Source organism: Salvelinus sp. IW2-2015, linkage group LG5 (assembly GCF_002910315.2).
Source record: "Salvelinus sp. IW2-2015 linkage group LG5, ASM291031v2, whole genome shotgun sequence".
Taxonomy (NCBI): domain Eukaryota; kingdom Metazoa; phylum Chordata; class Actinopteri; order Salmoniformes; family Salmonidae; genus Salvelinus; species Salvelinus sp. IW2-2015.
The window spans coordinates 34,582,029-34,601,652 of NC_036844.1; the positions used below are offsets into that span (position 1 = coordinate 34,582,029).

The 19,624-nt window shown below is 46.8% G+C and overlaps 2 protein-coding genes across 5 annotated transcripts in view; one reads left to right on the top strand and one right to left on the bottom strand.

Moving 5' to 3' along the window:
* LOC111964417 (mitogen-activated protein kinase 9) overlaps nt 1–7,019 on the top strand; it is a 33,896-nt gene extending 26,877 nt beyond the window's left edge. Inside the window, exons 10-12 of the mRNA XM_023988317.2 lie at nt 1,102–1,165; nt 5,408–5,479; nt 5,954–7,019. Of these exons, the coding sequence (XP_023844085.1) occupies nt 1,102–1,165; nt 5,408–5,479; nt 5,954–6,093 (276 nt within the window). The 3' untranslated portion in view covers nt 6,094–7,019. The remainder of the gene's footprint in view (nt 1–1,101; nt 1,166–5,407; nt 5,480–5,953) is intronic.
* Nucleotides 7,020–8,352: 1,333 nt separating this feature from the next.
* The window catches only part of LOC111964416 (rho GTPase-activating protein 24), an 18,675-nt gene continuing 7,403 nt past the window's right edge, over nt 8,353–19,624 (bottom strand). Inside the window, exons 1-7 of one of the 4 annotated variants that reach the window (XM_023988316.2) lie at nt 18,707–19,477; nt 17,486–17,693; nt 17,140–17,272; nt 16,880–16,953; nt 13,351–13,472; nt 11,825–12,899; nt 8,353–11,076 (exon numbers count right to left, since the gene is read on the bottom strand). In XM_023988316.2, the coding sequence (XP_023844084.1) occupies nt 10,854–11,076; nt 11,825–12,899; nt 13,351–13,472; nt 16,880–16,953; nt 17,140–17,272; nt 17,486–17,634 (1,776 nt within the window). In that variant the 5' untranslated portion in view covers nt 17,635–17,693; nt 18,707–19,477 and the 3' untranslated portion in view covers nt 8,353–10,853. The other 3 variants (XM_023988314.2, XM_023988313.2, XM_070443725.1) reach the window with 3 other exon arrangements.

The window sequence follows — 19,624 nt, forward strand, 5'->3', positions numbered from 1 at the left end:
ATACCTTCTATGCTTGCTACGAGGCTAGCAACACTGAACCATGCATGAGAGCACCTGCTGACTGTGTGATCACGCTCTCCGTAGCCGATTTGAGGCAGTGTGGTGTCAGGACAACAACTCCTYCCTCAATGTCAGCAAGACAAAAGAGATGATCGTTGACTACAGGGAATGGATGGCCGAGCAGTGGAGCAGGTCGAGAGCTTCAAGTTTCTCGGTGTCCACATCACTAAGGATATTATCATGGTCCACTCACACCAACACAGTCATGAAGAGGGCACGACAATGCCTCTTCCCCTTCAGAAGACTGAAAAGATTTGGCATGGGTGCTCAGATYCTCAAAATGTTATACAGCTCTACCATTGAGAGTATCTTGACTGACTGCATCATAGCTTGGTATGGCAACTGCTTGACATCTGACCGGAAGGCGCAACARAGGGTAGTGTGTAGAGTTACCTGCCATCTAAGACTTCTATACCAGGCAGTGTCAGAGGAAGGCCATAAAAATGGTAAAAGACTCCAGCCACCCAAGTCATAGACTGTTCCCTCTGCTACCACACAGCAAGCGGTACCGATGGACCAAGTCGGGAATCAACAGGACCCTAAACAGCTTTTACCCCAAAGCCATAAGACTGATAAATAGTTAGTCCGGGTAGCTATTGGTTAACTAKTTAACTATCTGTATTGACCCTCTTTGCACTAACACTTTGACTCATCACATACGCTGCTGTTACTGTTGATTATCTATCCTGTTGCCTAGTCACTTTATCCCTACCYATATGTACATATCTACCTCAATTACCTTGTACCCCTGCACATCGACTCTGTACTGTTACCCTGTGTATATAGGCATGTTATCATTACTCATTGTGTATTTATTCCTTGTGTTATTATTTGATATTTTTCTATTATTTTAAAAAGGAAAAGGTTCTCTGCTTTGTTGGGAAGCATTTCACWGTTAGTCTACACCTGTAGTTTATGAAGCATGTGACAAGTACAATTAGATTTTCTGTCCCTCTGTTTGTGTCAACTTGTAACACTCATTTGGTCTCACACGAGCCAACTGTCTATAACTGTCTGTGTATGCTGTGATGACGTCTATAGCCACCACCACAGATATCTGATAAACAGCTGGAGGAGCGAGAACACAGCATTGAACAGTGGAAAGGTATGACAACTGTTTTGTTTGTATTTTACCTTACTGTCCCTTGCCCCACAGCCATTATAGAGCTTCTGCTACCTCTCTGTACAAGGATGGTTTATGTGTTTATGTTTTGTCAGCCCATAGCCTGCTTTCCATCAGCCCATATACTGCCTTCCATCAGCCCATAGCCTGCCTTCCGTCAGCCCATAGCCTTCCTTCAGTCAGCCCATAGCCTTGCTTCAGTCAGCCCATAGCCTGCATAGCTCATGGCCAGCCTTAAGTCAGCCCATAGCCTTCCTTCAGTCAGCCCATAGCCTGCCTTCAGTCAGCGCGCATAGTCTGCCTCAGATCAGCCCAGTAGCCCTCTTCATGAGCCATAGCTGGCCTTCCTTCAGCGATAGTCTGCCTTCAGTCAGCCCATACCCCTGCCTCCATCAACTCCATAGCCTTGCCTTCCATCACGCCATAGCCTGCCTTCCGTCAGCCAAGTAGCCTGCAACCGTCAGCGCCATAAGCCTACCCTTTCCATCAGCCACATAGCCTGCCTTCCATCAGCCCATATACTGCCCTTCCATCAGCCCATAGCCTGCCTTCCCGTCAGCCCATAGCCTTCCTTCAGTCAGCCATACCGCCTACATTAGCAGCCCATAGCCTGCTCTAGCCCCATAGTCGCCTAAGTCAGCCCATAGCCTTCCTTCAGTCAGCCCATAGCCTGCCTTCAGTCAGCCCATAGCCTTCCTTCAGTCAGCCCATAGCCTGCATAGCTCATGGCCATCCACATCAGTCAGCCCATAGTCTGCCTTCAAGTCAGCCCATAGCCTTCCTTCAGTCAGCCCATAGCCTGCATAGCCTCATGGCCAGCCTTCAGTCAGCATACCTGCCTTCAGTCAGCCCGTAGCCTTCCTTCAGTCAGCCCATAGCCTGCATAGCGCATGGCCAGCCTTCAGTCAGCCCATAGCCTGCCTTCCATCAATCCATAGCCTGCCTTCCATCAACCCATAGCCTGCTTCCATCAGTCCATAGCCTGCCTTCCATCTGCCTAGCCTGCTTCCATCAGCCCATAGACTGCCTTCCATCAGCCCATAGCCTGCCTTCCATCAGCCGTAGCCTGCCTTCCATCATCCATAGCCTGCCTTCCATCAGCCCATAGCCTGCCTTCCATCAGCCTACGTAGCCTGCCTTCCATCAATCCATAGCCTGCCATCCATCAGCCCATAGCCTGCCTTCCATCAATCCATAGCCTGCCTTCCATCAGCCCATAGTCTGCCTTCAGTCAGCCCATAGCCTGCCTATCCAAAGCCTGCCTAGCCCATGGCATGCCTTCAGTCAGCCCATAGTCTGCCTTCAGTCAGCCCATAGTCTGCCTTCAGTCAGCCCATACCCTGCCTTCCATCAATCCATAGCCTGCCTTCCATCAGCCCATAGCCTTCCTTCAGTCAGCCCATAGCCTTCTTTCAGTCAGCCCATAGCCTGCATTCAGACAGCCCATAGCCTGCCTTCCTTCAGCCCATAGTCTGCCTTAAGTCAGCCATAGCCTTCCTTCAGCCCATAGCCTTCCTTCAGTCAGCCCATAGCCTGCCTTCAGTCAGCCCATAGCCTTCCTTCAGTCAGCCCATAGCCTGCATAGCTCATGGCCATCCATCAGTCAGCCCATAGTCTGCCTTCGTCAGCCCATAGCCTTCCTTCAGTCAGCCCATAGCCTGCATAGCTCATGGCCAGCCTTCAGTCAGCCCATAGCCTGCCTTCAGTCAGCCGTAGCCTTCCTTCAGTCAGCCCATAGCCTGCATAGCGCATGGCCAGCCTTCAGTCAGCCCATAGCCTGCCTTCCATCAACCCATAGCCTGCCTTCCGTCAGCCCATGGCCTGCATCCGTCAGCCCATAGCCTGCCTTCAGTCAGCCCATAGCCTGCATAGCTCATGGCCAGCCTTCAGTCAGCCCATAGTCTGCCTTCAGTCAGCCCATTGCCTGCCTTCAGTCAGCCCATAGCCTTCTTCAGTCAGCCCATTGCCTGCCTTCAGTCAGCCCATAGCCTTCCTTCAGTCAGCACATAGCCTGCTTAGCTCATGGCCAGCCTTCAGTCAGCCCATAGTCTGCCTTCAGTCAGCCCATAGCCTTCCTTCAGTCAGCCCATAGCCTGCCTTCAGTCAGCCCATATCCTGCATAGCTCATGGCCAGCCTTCAGCCAGCCCATAGTCTGCCTTCAGTCAGCCCATAGCCTGCCTTCCATCAATCCATAGCCTGCCTTCCATCAGCCCATAGCCTGCCTTCCATCAATCCATAGCCTGCCTTCCATCAGCCCATAGCCTGCCTTCCGTCAGCCCATAGCCTGAATCCGTCAGCCCATAGCCTGAATCCGTCAGCCCATAGCCTGAATCCGTCAGCCCATAGCCTGCCTTCGATCAGCTGCCTGCTTCCGTCAGCCCATAGCTGCCTTCCATCAATCCATAGCCTGCCTTCCATCACCATAGTCTGCTTCAGTCAGCCCATAGCCTGCCTATCCAAAAGCCTGCCTAGCCATGCATGCCTTCAGTCAGCCCATAGTCTCCTTCAGTCAGCCCATAGTCTGCTTCAGTCAGCCCATACCCTGCCTTCCATCAATCCATAGCCTGCCTTCCATCAGCCCATAGCCTTCCTTCAGTCAGCCATAGCCTTCTTTCAGTCAGCCCATAGCCTGCATTCAGACAGCCCATAGCCTGCCTTCCTTCAGCCCATAGTCTGCCTTAAGTCAGCCCATAGCCTTCCTTCAGCCCATAGCCTTCCTTCAGTCAGCCCATAGCCTGCCTTCAGTCAGCCCATAGCCTTCCTTCAGTCAGCCCATAGCTGCATAGCTCATGGCCATCCTCAGTAGCAGCCCATAGTCCTGCCTTCAGTCAGCCCATAGCCTTCCTTCAGTCAGCCCTAGCCTGCATAGCTATGGCCTAGCCTTCAGTCAGCCCATAGCCTGCTTCAGTCAGCCCGTAGCCTTCCCAGTCAGTCCCCATAGCCTGCATATAGCCGCACATGGTCCAGCCTTCAGTCAGCCCATAGCCTGCCTTCCATCAACCCATAGCCTGCCTTCCGTCAGCCCCATGTGCCTGCTTCCGTCAGCGCCATAGCCTGCCTTCAGTCAGCCCATAGCCTGCACATAGCTCCATGTCCAGCCTCAGTCAGCCCATAGTCTGCTTCAGTCAGCCCATTGCCTGCCTTCAGTCAGCCCATAGCCTTGCCTTCAGTCAGCCCATTGCCATGCCTTCAGTCAGCCCATAGCCTTCCTTCAGTCAGCACATAGCCTGCTTAGCTCATGGCCAGCCTTCAGTCAGCCCATAGTCTGCCTTCAGTCAGCCCATAGCCTTCCTTCAGTCTAGCCATAGCCGCCTTCAGTCAGCCCATATCCTGCATAGCTCATGGCCAGCCTTCAGTCAGCCCATAGTCTGCCTTCAGTCAGCCCATAGCCTGCCTTCCATCACTCCATAGCCTGCCTCCATCAGCCCATAGCCTGCCTTCCATCAATCCATAGCCTGCCTTCCATCAGCCCATAGCCTGCCTTCCGTCAGCCCATAGCCTGAATCCGTCAGCCATAGCCTGAATCCGTCAGCCCATAGCTCTGAATCCGTCAGCCCATAGCCTGCCTTCCGTCAGCCCATAGCCTGCCTTCCGTCAGCCCATAGCCTGCTTCCATCAGTCATAGCCATGCCTTCCGTCATCCCATAGCCTGCATCGCACCCATAGCCTGCCTTCCGTCAGCCATAGCCTGCATCCGTCAGCCCATAGCCTGCATCCGTCAGCCCATAGCCTGCCCTCCGTCAGCCCATAGCCTGCATCCAGTCAGCCCATAGCCTGCATCCGTCAGCCCATAGCCTGCCTTCCGTCAGCCCATAAGCCTGCCTTCCGTCAACCCATAGCTTGCCTTCCATCAGCCATAGCCTGCCTTCAGTCAGCCCATAGCCTTCCTTCAGTCAGCCCATAGCCTGCATAGCTCATGGCCAGCCTTCAGTCAGCCCATAGTCTGCCTTCAGTCAGCCCATAGCCTTCCTTCAGTCAGCCCTAGCCTGCCTTCAATCAGCCCATAGCCTTTCTTCAGTCAGCCCATAGTCTGCCTTCAGTCAGCCCATAGCCTGCATAGCTCATGGCCAGCCTTCAGTCAGCCCATAGTCTGCCTTCAGTCAGCCCATAGCTTTCTTCAGTCAGCCATAGCTTTCCTTCAGTCAGCCCATAGCCTTCGCTCGTCACCCATGCCTTCCTCCATCACTGTGAGTTAAGGACACCTTTCCTTTCATTTCTTCCAGAGCTGATCTATGACGAGTTGATGGACTGGGAGGAGAGGAACCAGAATGGAGTAATAAAGGAGGACTGTGCAGGTGAATGACCATGGATACTGTGTGCTTCTGACACATGCACTGTCTGTTGCTGAGGGCTTTAGAAATGACATTTACAGTATACCTTCCCCGATGTTCACTGTTGGTGAGATCATCTTGGTCCTCATAATCCTTACTCACTTTCTCTAAGCCCAAAAATGAAGAACAATGTTTTTGTTCTCAAGAGAAGTCAGGGTGTGAGTCACACTGTCATATGTTTTGATGATGTCATACTGTGTATCACTTCATGGGCCCTTATCTCTCTCTCTCTCCGTTTCTCCTCTCTCTCACTGTCTTTCTCTCTCTCTCACTGTCTTTCTCTCTCTCTCACTGTCTTCTCCCTCTCTCACTGTCTTTCTCTCTCTCTCACTGTCTTTCTCTCTCATTGTCTCTCTCTCTCTCACTGTCTTTCTCTCTCTTCACTGTCTTTCTCTCTCTCACTGTCTCTTCTCCTCTTTCTCTCTCTCTGTGCTGTAGATGAAGTGGTGAACCACAGTGCTACAGCTTCCCAGTCGTCCTCTACGAGTGACTTTTCCTCAATGTCCACTGAGCAGACCTTGGCCTCTGACACCGACAGCAGCTGTGTTGACACCCTCACGGGGGCGCTAGAGGAGTGACAGTGAGCCTCTTTCCACCCCGACATCTCTGTTTCTTTTTCAAGCATCACTAACTATCCATCTTCTTAGGTAGCACTTTTCACATTACTTTATACTGTCTATTTTTACTTTGGGTCCCGCTGGATGGTAAATCATACAACCGCTTTTCTTTTTTAAACTGAAAATGATTCCGTTTTAAATTGAACTCTCTCTGTCACTCTTTCCCTATCTCTGTTGTAAATAGTCCATTCATACTGTACCATGGGTCAAATAAGTCATGCACCTCTAGACTTGTTGTCCAAGCCAAGAGCACACACTGTTCAATGTGTAGTTTGACCACCTACAGTTTCAGTATAAAGTACTGTATATGCATTAAACTAGGGCTAGGCTATAATGTCTAATGACTGTTTTGTCATCGGAAATATCTAATGATGAACAAAAGACATTGCTGCATGTTACTAAAAAKGAATACTTGACTACACATATAAACAGCTGTGATGCAACATCTTCATGTATTTCCATCCAGAGGACATTAGCCTCCTCTGTGTGAAGAAACAGTACTTGGCTCTGGTCTGGGTCTTTCCTAAGGAGGGTAAAGAGTGATACATTTTATGCATGTTATGTGTGTTCATGTACATAAGTATCTATCTATACTGTATACTGTGTGTTTAAATGTATTGATTGTTGTGATGCTGAGACTGGGTTTTACAGCTGATCCAAATATGCTGAGGCATACAAACTGTACAAAATACATCCATTTATTTTAGAACAAATTATTGTTAAAATGCAATGGGAAACATTTCAGAAATTCGTTGATGTTTGAAAGATGTATTATAATGAAACTGAATGGGAAAAAAGGCGAACGGTGGATACATTGCACTTTCTAGACAATTTCAGCTTAAAGTCATTCCAAGAAAAATATTGATTAAAAGAGGGATACAATCATGCATTCAGTTMTTTTTCAKATTGTTTCTAAAAAATTGTATGACTATCCAAACTCCGCCTAAACACAAGAAACGCGCAAGTGTGTCATCTTCCCATCAGTCTTGAGTCTGCATTTTTTTCCTTTTCTGTGCAGCTCTGTCCTCCAGATTCACTCTCGTTCTCAATCCTTCAATGGGCAATGTTGAATCTAGCCTCTAATGCTTTACTGTGTGTTGATTGACTTCATAGCGATACGTCTGTTTGGAACCTCTAGAACCTCAGTGTGGTGACAGGAGAAATGTTACAGGGGTAACCAAAGACAGGTCTCACCACTGATAGGTGGCTTTCTTTCATCGTGTTCTTTTCCACCACATTACTGGTGTCCAGAGCAGTCTCAATGCTGGACCATTAACCRACATGTTTGATGCAGTGTGTCATGTGTGTTTGAGAGTACAGTGGACATTCTCCTTGGGACTTGAAAATCAACACTGGCGAGACCCACATTGACTTAGGAATCTTTATCATTCTGGACCTTGATGTCCTGAGAAAGAGCCTTGTGATACCTGACCGACAGATCCATGCTAATGTCTTTGCCTCAGTCCTGCTGGGAACAAACTGAACTGGAGCTGTGTTCATGGTGGCACACAATATCCCATAATGACAAAGCGAAAACAGTTTATTTTTTTAATGAAATAAATAAATACATCTGAGAAAGATATCTAGATCAACTCCATGGAGCACACAACACAACCTCCCAAGGGCTTTTTTCTCTGGGTTATTGTTTTTCACTGAGTGAATCTAATGTGTGAGGGACATTGAGTGGGGTGTGTGTCTCTGGTTTGTGCAGTGTAGTAATATACAAGGCTGAAAATCTGAATATGAGTGACAATCTTGCTCCTGTAAGCTATTACTAAGATATGGGGCAGGTCGACTCTTAAATCATCATTGTAAGGTCTCAATCAGTGATGTAGTGGTAAGAGAAAGATGTGGGTAAACTCTGATCGCCAGGCCGCCGTGAAAAAAGTCACGCTCCCTTTCAATAAATTTTTTCCGCAAAAGGTGGGTAACTGTCGGGCAAAATAAAAAGGTGGGTAACTGTCGGGCAAAATAAAAAGGTGGGTAAACTGTCGGGCAAAATAAAAAGGTGGGTAAACTATCGGGCAAAATAAAAAGGTGGGTAAACTGTGTTGACTTGTGTTTACAGTCCACTGGTCCCAATCATATTGACCAAACCCTGTGTTTACAGTCCACTGGTCCCAATCATATCGACCAAACCCTACTGGTCTATGTTACCTTATGTCTTTATCTCTATCACTCATTTTGTAATCAAACAATCAATACAGACACTTTGTCTGGTTTGCTGTTTAATGCAATCAAACTTGTTTATTACACATTTCTTCAAGACATAGATACATAGTCAAGTCTATAAACTGGAGGTAGAATCTGTTAGATTGGCCTGTCTCTACTGCTTGTGTTCTCTGCTGTGCAATGCCATGTATGGGCGCCCACTGGTGGTCTTATTCAGAGATGCATCACTGATGACTCCTTAAAGGTGCTACACATGAGATTTTTGCATTGTAATTAAAAAAAAAATGTCCATACTATATCTGCCGGTAATAGTGAAATGATAGTGTGTCGCAATATTACTGACCCGCCAGTGTTGTGATTGGCTGGTGTATTCGCCTATTGATTTCTTCCGCCACAGCGGCATCTGTGGTCAAACTAGGGAAGCTGTTCTGATTTTGTGGCTGGGATATCTAGTGGAAATCACAATTTTCCTGGTTGAGAAAATTCTACACGGTTCGCTCAATTTCAGTTTATGTGAAAAAACAAGCACTGAATAGTGACCAAAACCGCTGTTTGATGCTGGTGGACCAAAACCAAAAGTAGCTTTTGGTTTGGTCCACCAGCTTCAAACAGCTGTAAAAAATGATATTGTTTGTTATTGAAAAGATATTTCACAGCAATTTAGATGGTACATTGATTCCCTACACTATGCAGTGCTTGTTTTCTCACATAAGCTGAAATTGAGCAAACAGTGTCGAATTTTAGCAACCAGAAAATGACAGAACTATTTCCACTAGATAACATAGCTACAAAGTCAGAACAGCTTTCCCAGTTTGAAAACAGATGCAGCACCGGCAGGAGATATCAATAGGTGAACATCACAGCCAATCACAACACTGGCGGGTCATTAAGACGGCGAAACACCATCATTCCACTATTAGTACCGGATATATTATGGACATTTTTCTGAAATTACAATGCAAAAAGAAATCCTACGTGTAGCACCTTTAATATGTTCCACTATATTCGCCCTGTCTGAAAAATATGCAAAAACTCAAGAGATGATTATCATTTGACATCAAAGGAGGACAACATTAATTCTGCTAAATAAAATGCTATTGCTATAGACAGGATCTATTGCTTACGTCTTTGGTTATTTTATTTCATACAAGTGTGTGTGTTTGTGTGCTTGCATGCGTGTTTCAGTGTGTGTGTGTGTGCGCGCACGTTCCTCTGCAAAATGATTTAGTAAAAGTATGTTTTATTATTCAGGACGTTAATATTGCACTATACATATTGGTTTTCGTGGAAAAGCTACATGGGCATTTTCAAGTGGTGTACTGTTAAAAGCTGTGACTCAACCTGCCCTGTCATAACGAAGTGAAATAGTGTTCAGATGGGTCCCAAATTATAATCCTTCATATTTATAGCAGTGTGAAATACCTGCATCAGTAATATGAGTCTGTTCTTAGACACCCTCATAGACAAACTCAGAACATGACCTCAATACTTGGAAGCACTAAATCAAATCCTATTTAAGATCAGCTTTCACATGGTGTCTAAATGGCTGTGGGATCTTGTCAGAGACTGGGAATAGTACATAATCTCTGCGTTTCAACACCTTGTTTGGGCCTCACATTCACATCTGGACCTTGAAGCTAGTTACAATGCTCCCCCCCCCATTCTTCCCTTCTAAGCAGGGACATATTTAGACCTGGGGCACCAGGTGGGTGTAACGAATTATCAGGTAGAACTGAAAACCAGCAGTACTCCGGATCTCGTAGGGTCCGATTCTATGAGACTGTTATGTTACTTCCCAGATCTCTTTCACAACTTTTCCTGTGTGGCTCAGGACAGACTGGCTGGGTCTGGGCCTGTCTATTATATCAACGGCCAGGCCAGCTGTCAGCCATCCATTAAGTCTCAAGTTTTGATTCTGTATATTATAGGGCTCATTTCAGTCATTGACACATTTAGTGAGCTCAGTAGCTTATGTTTCTTGTCTGTCTCCATCGTCTCCAGTCCACCTCATTCTGGTCTGGTCTGGTGGTCAATATGTCTGGTTGAACAATGTCCAAGGCATCAGAGCAGAGTTGTCCATCTCAGCAGGTTCCATCTCAAAACTGTCTTAGAACCATCCTCAAACATGTACAACTCATTATGAGACAAATCCAATATGGATTAATCATGGCAACAGACAGTTCTCTCTATATTCATTCAGATGGATTTTGTTTTCTCCTGATACTGCTCTTGTAGTGCTCTGGTAATGGCATCTTTCTCTAATCTGACTGGCCATCAGAAGCTCTGTAAGATATGCTTGCTCTTCCTGGCCTCAGCGCTCAGCTCTCCAGGGGTGCTAACCCTAACCTTCGCTCTTCCTGGCCTCAGCGCTCAGCTCTCCAGGGGTGCCTAACCCTAACCTTCGCTCTTCCTGGCCTCAGCGCTCAGCTCTCCAGGGGTGCTAACCTAACCTTCGCTCTTCCTGGCCTCAGCGCTCAGCTCTCCAGGGGTGCTAACCATAACCTTCGCTCTTCCTGGCCTCAGCGCTCAGCTCTCCAGGGGTGCTAACCCTAACCTTCGCTCTTCCGGGCCTCAGCGTTCAGCTCTCCGAAGGTATCAAAGAACTGCTCCATCTCCCTCTGTAGAGTGGTGTTGCGGCGGTCGGCATCGGCCCGGGCACGCTCCACGTTGCGGATCTTGATCTCGGCCACACTGTACCAGCGGCGCTGCTGCTCCAGGCTGGTCCGCAGTCCCACCACCTCCCCCTGGAGGGCCTCGTTACGCTTCTCCAACCTGGGAGAGACAGGACAGAGAAGGACAAGGAGTCACACACAGAGGTTTCACTCTGCTGGTACTACAGCACTGTGGTGTAACATGTAGGACTAATATCATGTTATTGTAACCTGACACATGTTGAAGACTCTATATAGACAGTACACTGAGTGTACTAAACATTAGTATCACCTTCCTATTCTTGAGTTGCACCACCTTTTACCATCAGAACAGCCTGAATTCGTCAGAGCATGGACTCTATAAGGTGTCAAAAGCGTTTCACAGGGATGCTGGCCCATGTGGACTCCAATGCTTCCCACAGTTGTGTCAAGTTGGCTGGATGTCCTTTGGATGGTGATGGACCATTCTTGATAAACACAGGAAACTGTTGCTTGAAAACCCAGCAGCGTTGCAGTTCTTGACACACACAAACCGGGGCACCTGGCACCTACTACCATACCCCGTTCAAAGGCATCTTAATCTTTTATCTTGCCCATTCATCCTCTGAATTGCACACATACACAATCAATGTCTCAATTGTCTTGAGGCTTAGGAATCCTTCTTTAACCTGTCTCCTCCCCTTCATTTACACTGATTTGAAGTGGATTTAACAAGTGACATCAATAAGGGATCATAGATTTCACCTGGTCAGTCTATGTCATGGAAAGAGCAGGTGTTCCTAATGTTTTGTACACTCCGTGTAGCATGTATATAGACTGTTGACAAGGACTGCTGTTGCATTGGCATGGTTTATTCACAGTTCTATTACCTCTGGATCTTGGCCTCGAACTCAGCCCTCTGCCTGGCCATCTGTTGTCTGAGGCCAGTCAAGAGCCAGTGCATGGCCTGGGAGGCCGGGGGGACGCGGAGGTCCGGAGGAGCAGAGGGCAGGAAGACCTCCGAGCTGCCCGTGCTCAGGGGGGCATCAGTGAGGGCAGAGGAGGAGGCTGGGGAGTTAGGATGGAGGTCCTCGTCTCCTGGGTCAGTCCTGAAGGAGGGGAACCTAGTGGACCCCCGTCCTGGGCTGGTTCTGACCACACCACTCCCACTGTCTTCCAGGGACAGAATCTCACAGGAAGACCAGGAGCTTCTGGTGTCTACCATGCTGGCCGTGCCCACCTCCACCGGGCCAGCAGGGCTGCCCCCACCACCATCCGCAGCCACCTCCTCCATGCGTTGTAGTGTGTCCAGGTTGTCATAGACAGACAGAGTACTGTCCTGAGCCTCACTGCTACCACTGGTGCCAGTAGTCCCCTGTTCTGCAGCCCAGCTGGGATCCTCTGGGCCCCTCCAGCCAATGGGCAGCATGCTGCTGGGTTCTGGGGCAGCCTGTAGCGTCACTGTGGAGGCAGAGGCTGTGAGTTGGGAGGTAGGGTGGGGGCTGTCTGCAGTCTCAGTGGGCTGGGACTCTGACTGGGACAGAGTGTATCTGTGGTACAGAGGCCCAGAAGAAAGACTCACTGGAGAGAACACCTCAGCTGGCTGTTGCTGGTGGTCTGTGATGGACAGCCGTGTGGCTAAGCTGGTTTCATCTGGGTTTTGGGCCGACCCTCTCCTCTTAGGGATCAGAGGCAGGGAGAGCTGGCGGGAGCAAGGGGAAGGATGGTGATTTAGCTGTTGTTGGGGGAGGTGCTCGGCTGTTATGCCCAGCCTGTAATCATGCGACTGGGTCTGGGCAGTTGGCTGGATGTGCGCCCCCTCGAATGGGTCTCCTTTCCATCTCTGACATGGGTAAGAGTCAGGACGTGAAGAGCCAGGTGCCTCTATGTCTCCCCACTCCCTGGAGAAAAGGCACTGGTGCTCCCTGATCAGCTCGGACATAAGCTGCTGCACCACGGCTGCCCCTGGGGGACAGACAGACAGACAGACAGACAGACAGACACACTGAGTAACAGCTGGACACATAGAGTACAAACAGCATCACATGGCACATAGCATGTTACACAACAATGTGTTGATATAAACACTGTCAAGGACACACGGGCAGACAGACAGATACTATCTTTATCTGCCTATATCTGTCTCAGTCTGTCTTCACTGGCTCTGTATCTGTAGGCTAGTTCTGTCTAGCTCTGATCCATGTCTCTTTCTCTGAATAACACTCTCACCAGTGGAGGCTGGTGGGAGGAGCTACAGGAGGACGGGCTCATTGTACTGGCTGGAATGGAATAAATGGAATGCTATCAAATATATGGAAACCACGTTTGACTCCATTCCATAATTTCAATTCCAGCCATTAAAATGAGCCCATCCTCCTATAGCTCCTCCCACCAGCCTCCACTGACTCTCACACACCTCCAATGATACTCTCTGGATCTTCAGCTTTGGGTCGTAGGATGTTTGGGCCAAAAACAGTAGCCAGGTTCTGGGTGCTCATCTTGTTGCTGCTAGAATAGGACTGGACTTCATTCAAAAACCTGTATTGGCAGTGATTTATCTGTGTGAGACTTGGGCAGAGTCGATTTTGTCACATCTGCTACATAACATACAGAAATGTATCATGGTTGAACAGATGAGGCTGTATGACGTATGTTGTGACTGGGACACAGGCCAATTCTATTGGGTCGTTCCACCTCAAAAAGTCCAAGAAAGAGGATTTTGACTTCCACTATCTCAGATTGTTCTGACATTGTTTCTGTTGTTAGAAACAGATATGATTAGCATTTTTGCACCATTATTTTTTGGGGGATACATATCATTTGATCGCTGAGAAATTAAGCTCATTGATTTCACCCAAATTTGTCATTTTCATTTGTAGGATTCATATAATATAAAAAAATATATAGTAACTGACATCTGATTTGGATCAACCTTTTTTAACAATGAGTTAGACATGAGGAACACACAAAAATGGTCAAAAGCCATGCTTCATGTCCAAATCATCCTGAAGTAGCTAAAAATTGATTGTGTAACTCAATGATGTTACTTGGATATGAAACGTGAAAATGCTAGTGTAGGTACCATTGACTTGCATTGGATTTCTGCCACAAATGAAAAAAAGTTTGCATTTGAAACAGTGGCCAGGTAAATAAGACCAAAGCATGGATTGCTGTCATACCTTGTCCATAAACTGCTTACAGGGTAAGGAAACCAATATGTCATTTGGCAATATGGGTGAACTATTTATCACTTTAACATTGATGGGGAAATTCTTTAAAAAATAAATAATAACAATAGCAGGAACAGCACCATCTAGTGGACATAACCTGGTAATATTGGGATGTAGGATGGGACATAAACAACTTCAATGAACAGGGGGGAAAAAAACATTACTAAATTCACTGAGAATATATTACATATGATGAAAAAACTCCATGCCGCAGCTCCATACTACTAGTCAGACATAGAGAACTGATACTGTATACTTCATGTAAGGATAGGATTCTGGGTGGATAGGATTCTGGGTGGACAGGATTCTGGGTGGATAGGATTCTGGGTGGATAGGATTCTGGGTGGATAGGATTCTGGGTGGATAGGATTCTGGGTGGACAGGATTCTGGGTGGATAGGATTCTGGGTGGCTTTTGACAATCTATTTGGATTCCACATCTTACTTGTTGTTAGAAAAAAAGTTTGGTCCCAATCGGATGTTGGGTACTATATTTATTGAATATTATATGAGTTCTATAACTTAAAATGCAATCAATTAGCTTAATTTCTCATATAATTATATTTCATCAAAATGATGTTGCAGGAATTCTAATCTTATCTGTTTCTAACTACAGAAATGATTTCAGAACTATCTGAGATGGTGGGTGTCATGGCTTGTTGAAATGACATAAAACGACCCTATAGTGCAGGAATCATCAACTAGATTCAACTGCAGGCCGATTCTTCTTTAGCTAGATGGCCAGAACATAATTAAAAATAATTTGACCGCGAGAAACAAAAACAGATATAATATTTGACTCAAATAGAATCATTTCAAACCTTGCTTACGTTTGTATACGATCACATACAGTGCCTTCGGAAAGTATTCAGACTCCTTGACCTTTTCCACATTTTGTTGCATTACAGCCTTATTTTCTAATTGTATTGTGTGTTTTTTCTCATCAATCTACACACAAGACCCCATAATGATAAAGCAAAAACAGTAAAAAAAATTAAAAAAACTAATTTGTTAAAAATAAAAAACATTTATCACATTTACATAAGTATTCAGACCCTTTACTCAGTACTTGTTGAAGCACCTTAGGTAGAAATTACAGCCTCCAGTCTTATTGGGTAAAATGCTACAAGCTTGGCACACCTCTATTTGGGGAGTTTCTCCCATTCTTCTCTGCAGATCCTCTCCAGCTCTGTCAGGTTGGATGGGGAGCGTTGCTGCACAGCTATTTTCAGGTCTCTCCAGAGATGTTCAATCGGATTCAAGTCCGGGCTCTGGCTGGGCCTCTCAAGGACATTCAGAGACTTGTCCCGAAGCCACTCCTGCGTTGTCTTGGCTGTGTGCTTAGGGTCGTTGTCTTGTTGAAAGGTGAACCTTCACCCCAGTTTGAGGTCCTGAGATCTCTGGAGCAGGTTTTCATCAAGGATCTCTCTGTACTTTGCTCAGTTCATCTTTGCCTCGATCCTGACTAGTCTCCCAGTCCCTGCTGCTGAAAACCCCCACCATGCTTCACCGTAGGGATGGTGCTAGGTTTTCTCCAGATGTGTCACTTGGTATTCAGGCCAAAGAGTTGAATCTTGGTTTCATCAGACCAGAGAATCTTGTTTCTCATGGTCTGAGAGTTCTTTAGGTGCCTTTTGGCAAACTCCAAGCAGGCTGTCATGTGCCTTTTACTGAGGAGTGGCTTCTGTCTGGCCACTCTACCATAAAGGCCTGATTGGTGGAGTGGTGCAGAGATGGCTGTCCTTCTGGAAGGTTCTCCCATCTCCCCGGAGGAACTCTAGAGTTCTGTCAGAGTGACCATTGGGTTCTTGGTCAACTCCCTGACCAAGACCCTTCTCCCCCAATTGCTCAGTTTGGCCAGGCAGCCAGCACTTGGAAAAGTCTTGGTGGTTCCAAACTTCATCCATTTAAGAATGATGGAGGCCACTGTGTTCTTGGGACCTTCAATGCTGCATAAATATTTTGTACCCTTCCCCAGATCTGTGCCTCGACACAATCCTGTCTCGGAGCTCTACGGACAATTCCTTCAACCTCACGGCTTGGTTTTTGCTCTGACATGCACTGTCAACTGTGGGACCTTATATAGACAGGTGAATGCCTTTTCAAGTCATGTCCAATCAATTGAATTTACCACAGGTGGACTCCAATCAAGTTGTAGAAACATCTCAAGGGTGATCAATGGAAACAGGATGCACCTGATCTCAATTTCAAGTGTCATAGCAAAGTGTCTGAATACTTATATAGATAAGGTATGTGTTTTTATTTTTTATAAATTTGCTATAAAAAGAAAATACTGTTTTCGCTTTGTCATTGTGGGGTATTGTGTGTATTTATTTAATACATTTTAGAATAAGGCTGTAACGTAATAAAATGTGGGAAAAATCTAAGAGGTATGAATACTTTCCGAAGGCACTGTATATCTCTCTATTATGCGTGGGAATACTTCGGAACAGATTTCCAACATTAAAATCACTTAGATGTCCAACAATAAAGAAACAAATAAAAAATAAAATATTTTTTTATATTGCTCAGAAAAGTTGAGGTGCCAAATAAAATTCCCCGCGGCCCGCCAGTTGGGGAACCCTGCTATAGTGATTCAATCAATTTCCATTCATTGCTTTCGAAATGCATTAATCGTGAGGTATGTTGTATGCAGATTTGACGTTATCTTGATTTGTGATAATTGTTGTAAATTACAGGTAAACGGTAGACTTACTGGCAGATGTAGTTGAGCAGGTTGAAGTTAGCCACTGGAAGTTGATGCAGAAGATGTCGTAGTTCTGTCAAACTCTTGGAGACAAAGATATTGTTGTAGGTAGTGCGCTACGCTGCTCCTATCACAATATTAACCATTGGTGGAGTTTATCAATTAGATTTCTCCCTTGGACTTTTAGATCAGCGGTTGTGTTCTGTCTTCATCTGTTTATCCGATGCATCTCAGCATGGCCTGCATGATGCGGCTGGATGGAGACTTACCTGCTTCCTCTCAGAGGAGATGTTCTTGCCACACACCAGGAAGTCCTGGTATCTGGAGAAGGGCACCAGTGGCTCTGGCAGCTCCCGCAGATACAGCTTCAGGAGAGACGCCACGGTGTGCACGTCTGTACTGCTAGGATGACAAACACACACGCACGCACACACACACACACACTTAAAATACAGCACATCACTACCAGTTTATGTGGGTGAGCAACTACATATAGTGAGACATCCAGACATACCTGGAGCATAGGTATAACTTCATGAACTTGATCTGTTTGCTTGGGAATTGCAGTGTTTGCAATCAAGCAGAACCTGTTTGTGTTGACTGGAGAGCTCTTACCTGTCAAAGGAGGGCTTCTCCCCAGCGTCGAAGGCATCCTGCAACTCTTTAACCAGCGTGGCCTGGCCTGGCTGGCGGAACAGCCCCACCTCCAGAAGACCTCGCTCCCGGATGAAGTCCACACACTGCTCCACCACCAGCGGTGCCATGTGTACCCCGTAACGCCGCTCATACAGAACCGTCTCCTCCAGCCGCTGGCCAAACACGCCTGAGAGAGACAGAGAGGAGAGAGAGAGAGACAGAGAGATGGGATTTAAGATCACCCAGGCTAATTTAATAAACAGATGATTATAGAGTGCAAGTTTGATGGTTCAGGGATTTTCTTTCCTTTCCTCAGACAAGTGAACTCAAACCCTCTATACCCCCAAACCACCTATCTACACAGCCTGCCTCACATTGCAGCTCTGTGTGGGTCTCTGTGTGGTTTGAGAAACTCACGCCTCCTGAAGCTCAGAACCCGCTTGATCTTCCTGTAGGCAGAGTGGGACAGGTAGCTGCTGGTCCTGTACACTGTCACCTTGTTCTCCGGCATCTTCGCTTTTCTCTTCACATGTATTCTTTCTCTGTCCAGATCTCTCTCTCTCTCTCTCTCACCGTCCAGCTCTCTCTCTCACCGTCCAGATCTCTCTCTCTCTCTCACTGTCCAGATCTCTTTCTCTATCTCACTGTCCAGATCTCTCTCTCTCTCTCACTGTCCAGATCTCTCTCTCTCTCACTGTCCAGATATCTCTCTCTTTTTCCCCACCCAGATATTTCTCTCTCTTTCTCCTTCCAGATCTCCGTCTCTCTCACCGTCCAGATCTTTCTCTCATTTTCCCCTCTTTTCCTCCACTCTTTTCTTTCTGGCCAGTCGGGCTGTTTGATGGGGATTATGAGAGGACCCAGATGGCTTGTGACAGCTCGGCGCTGTGGAGACCAGTGCGTGTCCTCGCCCACTTTTATCTACCTCTTTTTGTTTTGTAAACTCACTCCTGGCTAGTACTCCGTGTTTTGTCTATTCTCTCCCTCCCTCCCTCCTCCTCTCCTTCTCTTTAGGTAAACAGATAAGGCTCCTTGCTCTGATGACTCAAGAAATGAGGGGGCAGACTTTCCTTGTCAATGCTCAACAGTGGTCCCTGAGCTCAACTATGTGACCTAATCAGATAAATGAGCATTCCAATGGAAAGAATTTCATTCTACAAGAAGAGGCATTGTAAAGTGCCGGACACATCAAACACTCACAATCAATGAGGCATAGAATGGAGCAAACATCCCAATCAATTGAACAGCCACAGGAATATGAGCAATGTCAAAAGTAATATGGAATGTTGAACTTTGGAAAGTAAAATCTCCTCTTCATTTTTGGTGGTTAATGTCTCCTCTTCAGAGTCTTAAGTAAAATGATTTGACAGGAGATTTGAGAGTCCAGTAATACTGCATGTTCTACTGATAACACAGGTCCCTTTTATCACCACTGAACATTGGAATGTCAGAAAAGTTCATCCACACGTCGTTGCTGAATCCAGATAAAGAGTGCACTTGTGGCTCGGCTCCTCTCATGCTCACCTCAGCCTTGGTTCCCAGGGCTCAAGTCCTTTTTTAGGCTGCTAAACTTAACTCAATCTGGTTAGGATTGAAAAATGCAGAGGAACTACTTTCAGGCTGGATTGTGTTGACAAAAGAATCCACTTAGCTGCCATCTCTCCTAGGTGTTATTATAGTAGTGTATTATTCCCTCCATTCCGTCTCAGAGGAGATGGAAGTCAGTGTTCCTGCGTTGTCCAGCAGTAATTGGGTTTAGCACTACTTAGTTTGTCCAGATGAGTAAGCTGTGGCCTTGCTGCACGTGCCTCTCCCTCCTTGTCCTATCCATTCCTCCACATGCTTCAGGAATGTGTTTTCACTCAGCCAGTGCCATACCTCCCTCCCTTTCCAATACACTCCCAGTCTCCCCTTGAGCCACTCTCTTTTTCACCGATTAGATTATGTTGGTTCCCTCAGGTCATACTCTTCAGTGTTCCATCAATGACCCCCACTGTCCCACCGAGTACAATATTCACAGTGTTTTGTCTTTGACCCTTTCTCTTTATTTATCCTGACAGCCCCCTCCCTAGCCCCCACCCCAGCCCCCTCCTCAGCCGACTCCCCAGCCCCCTCCTC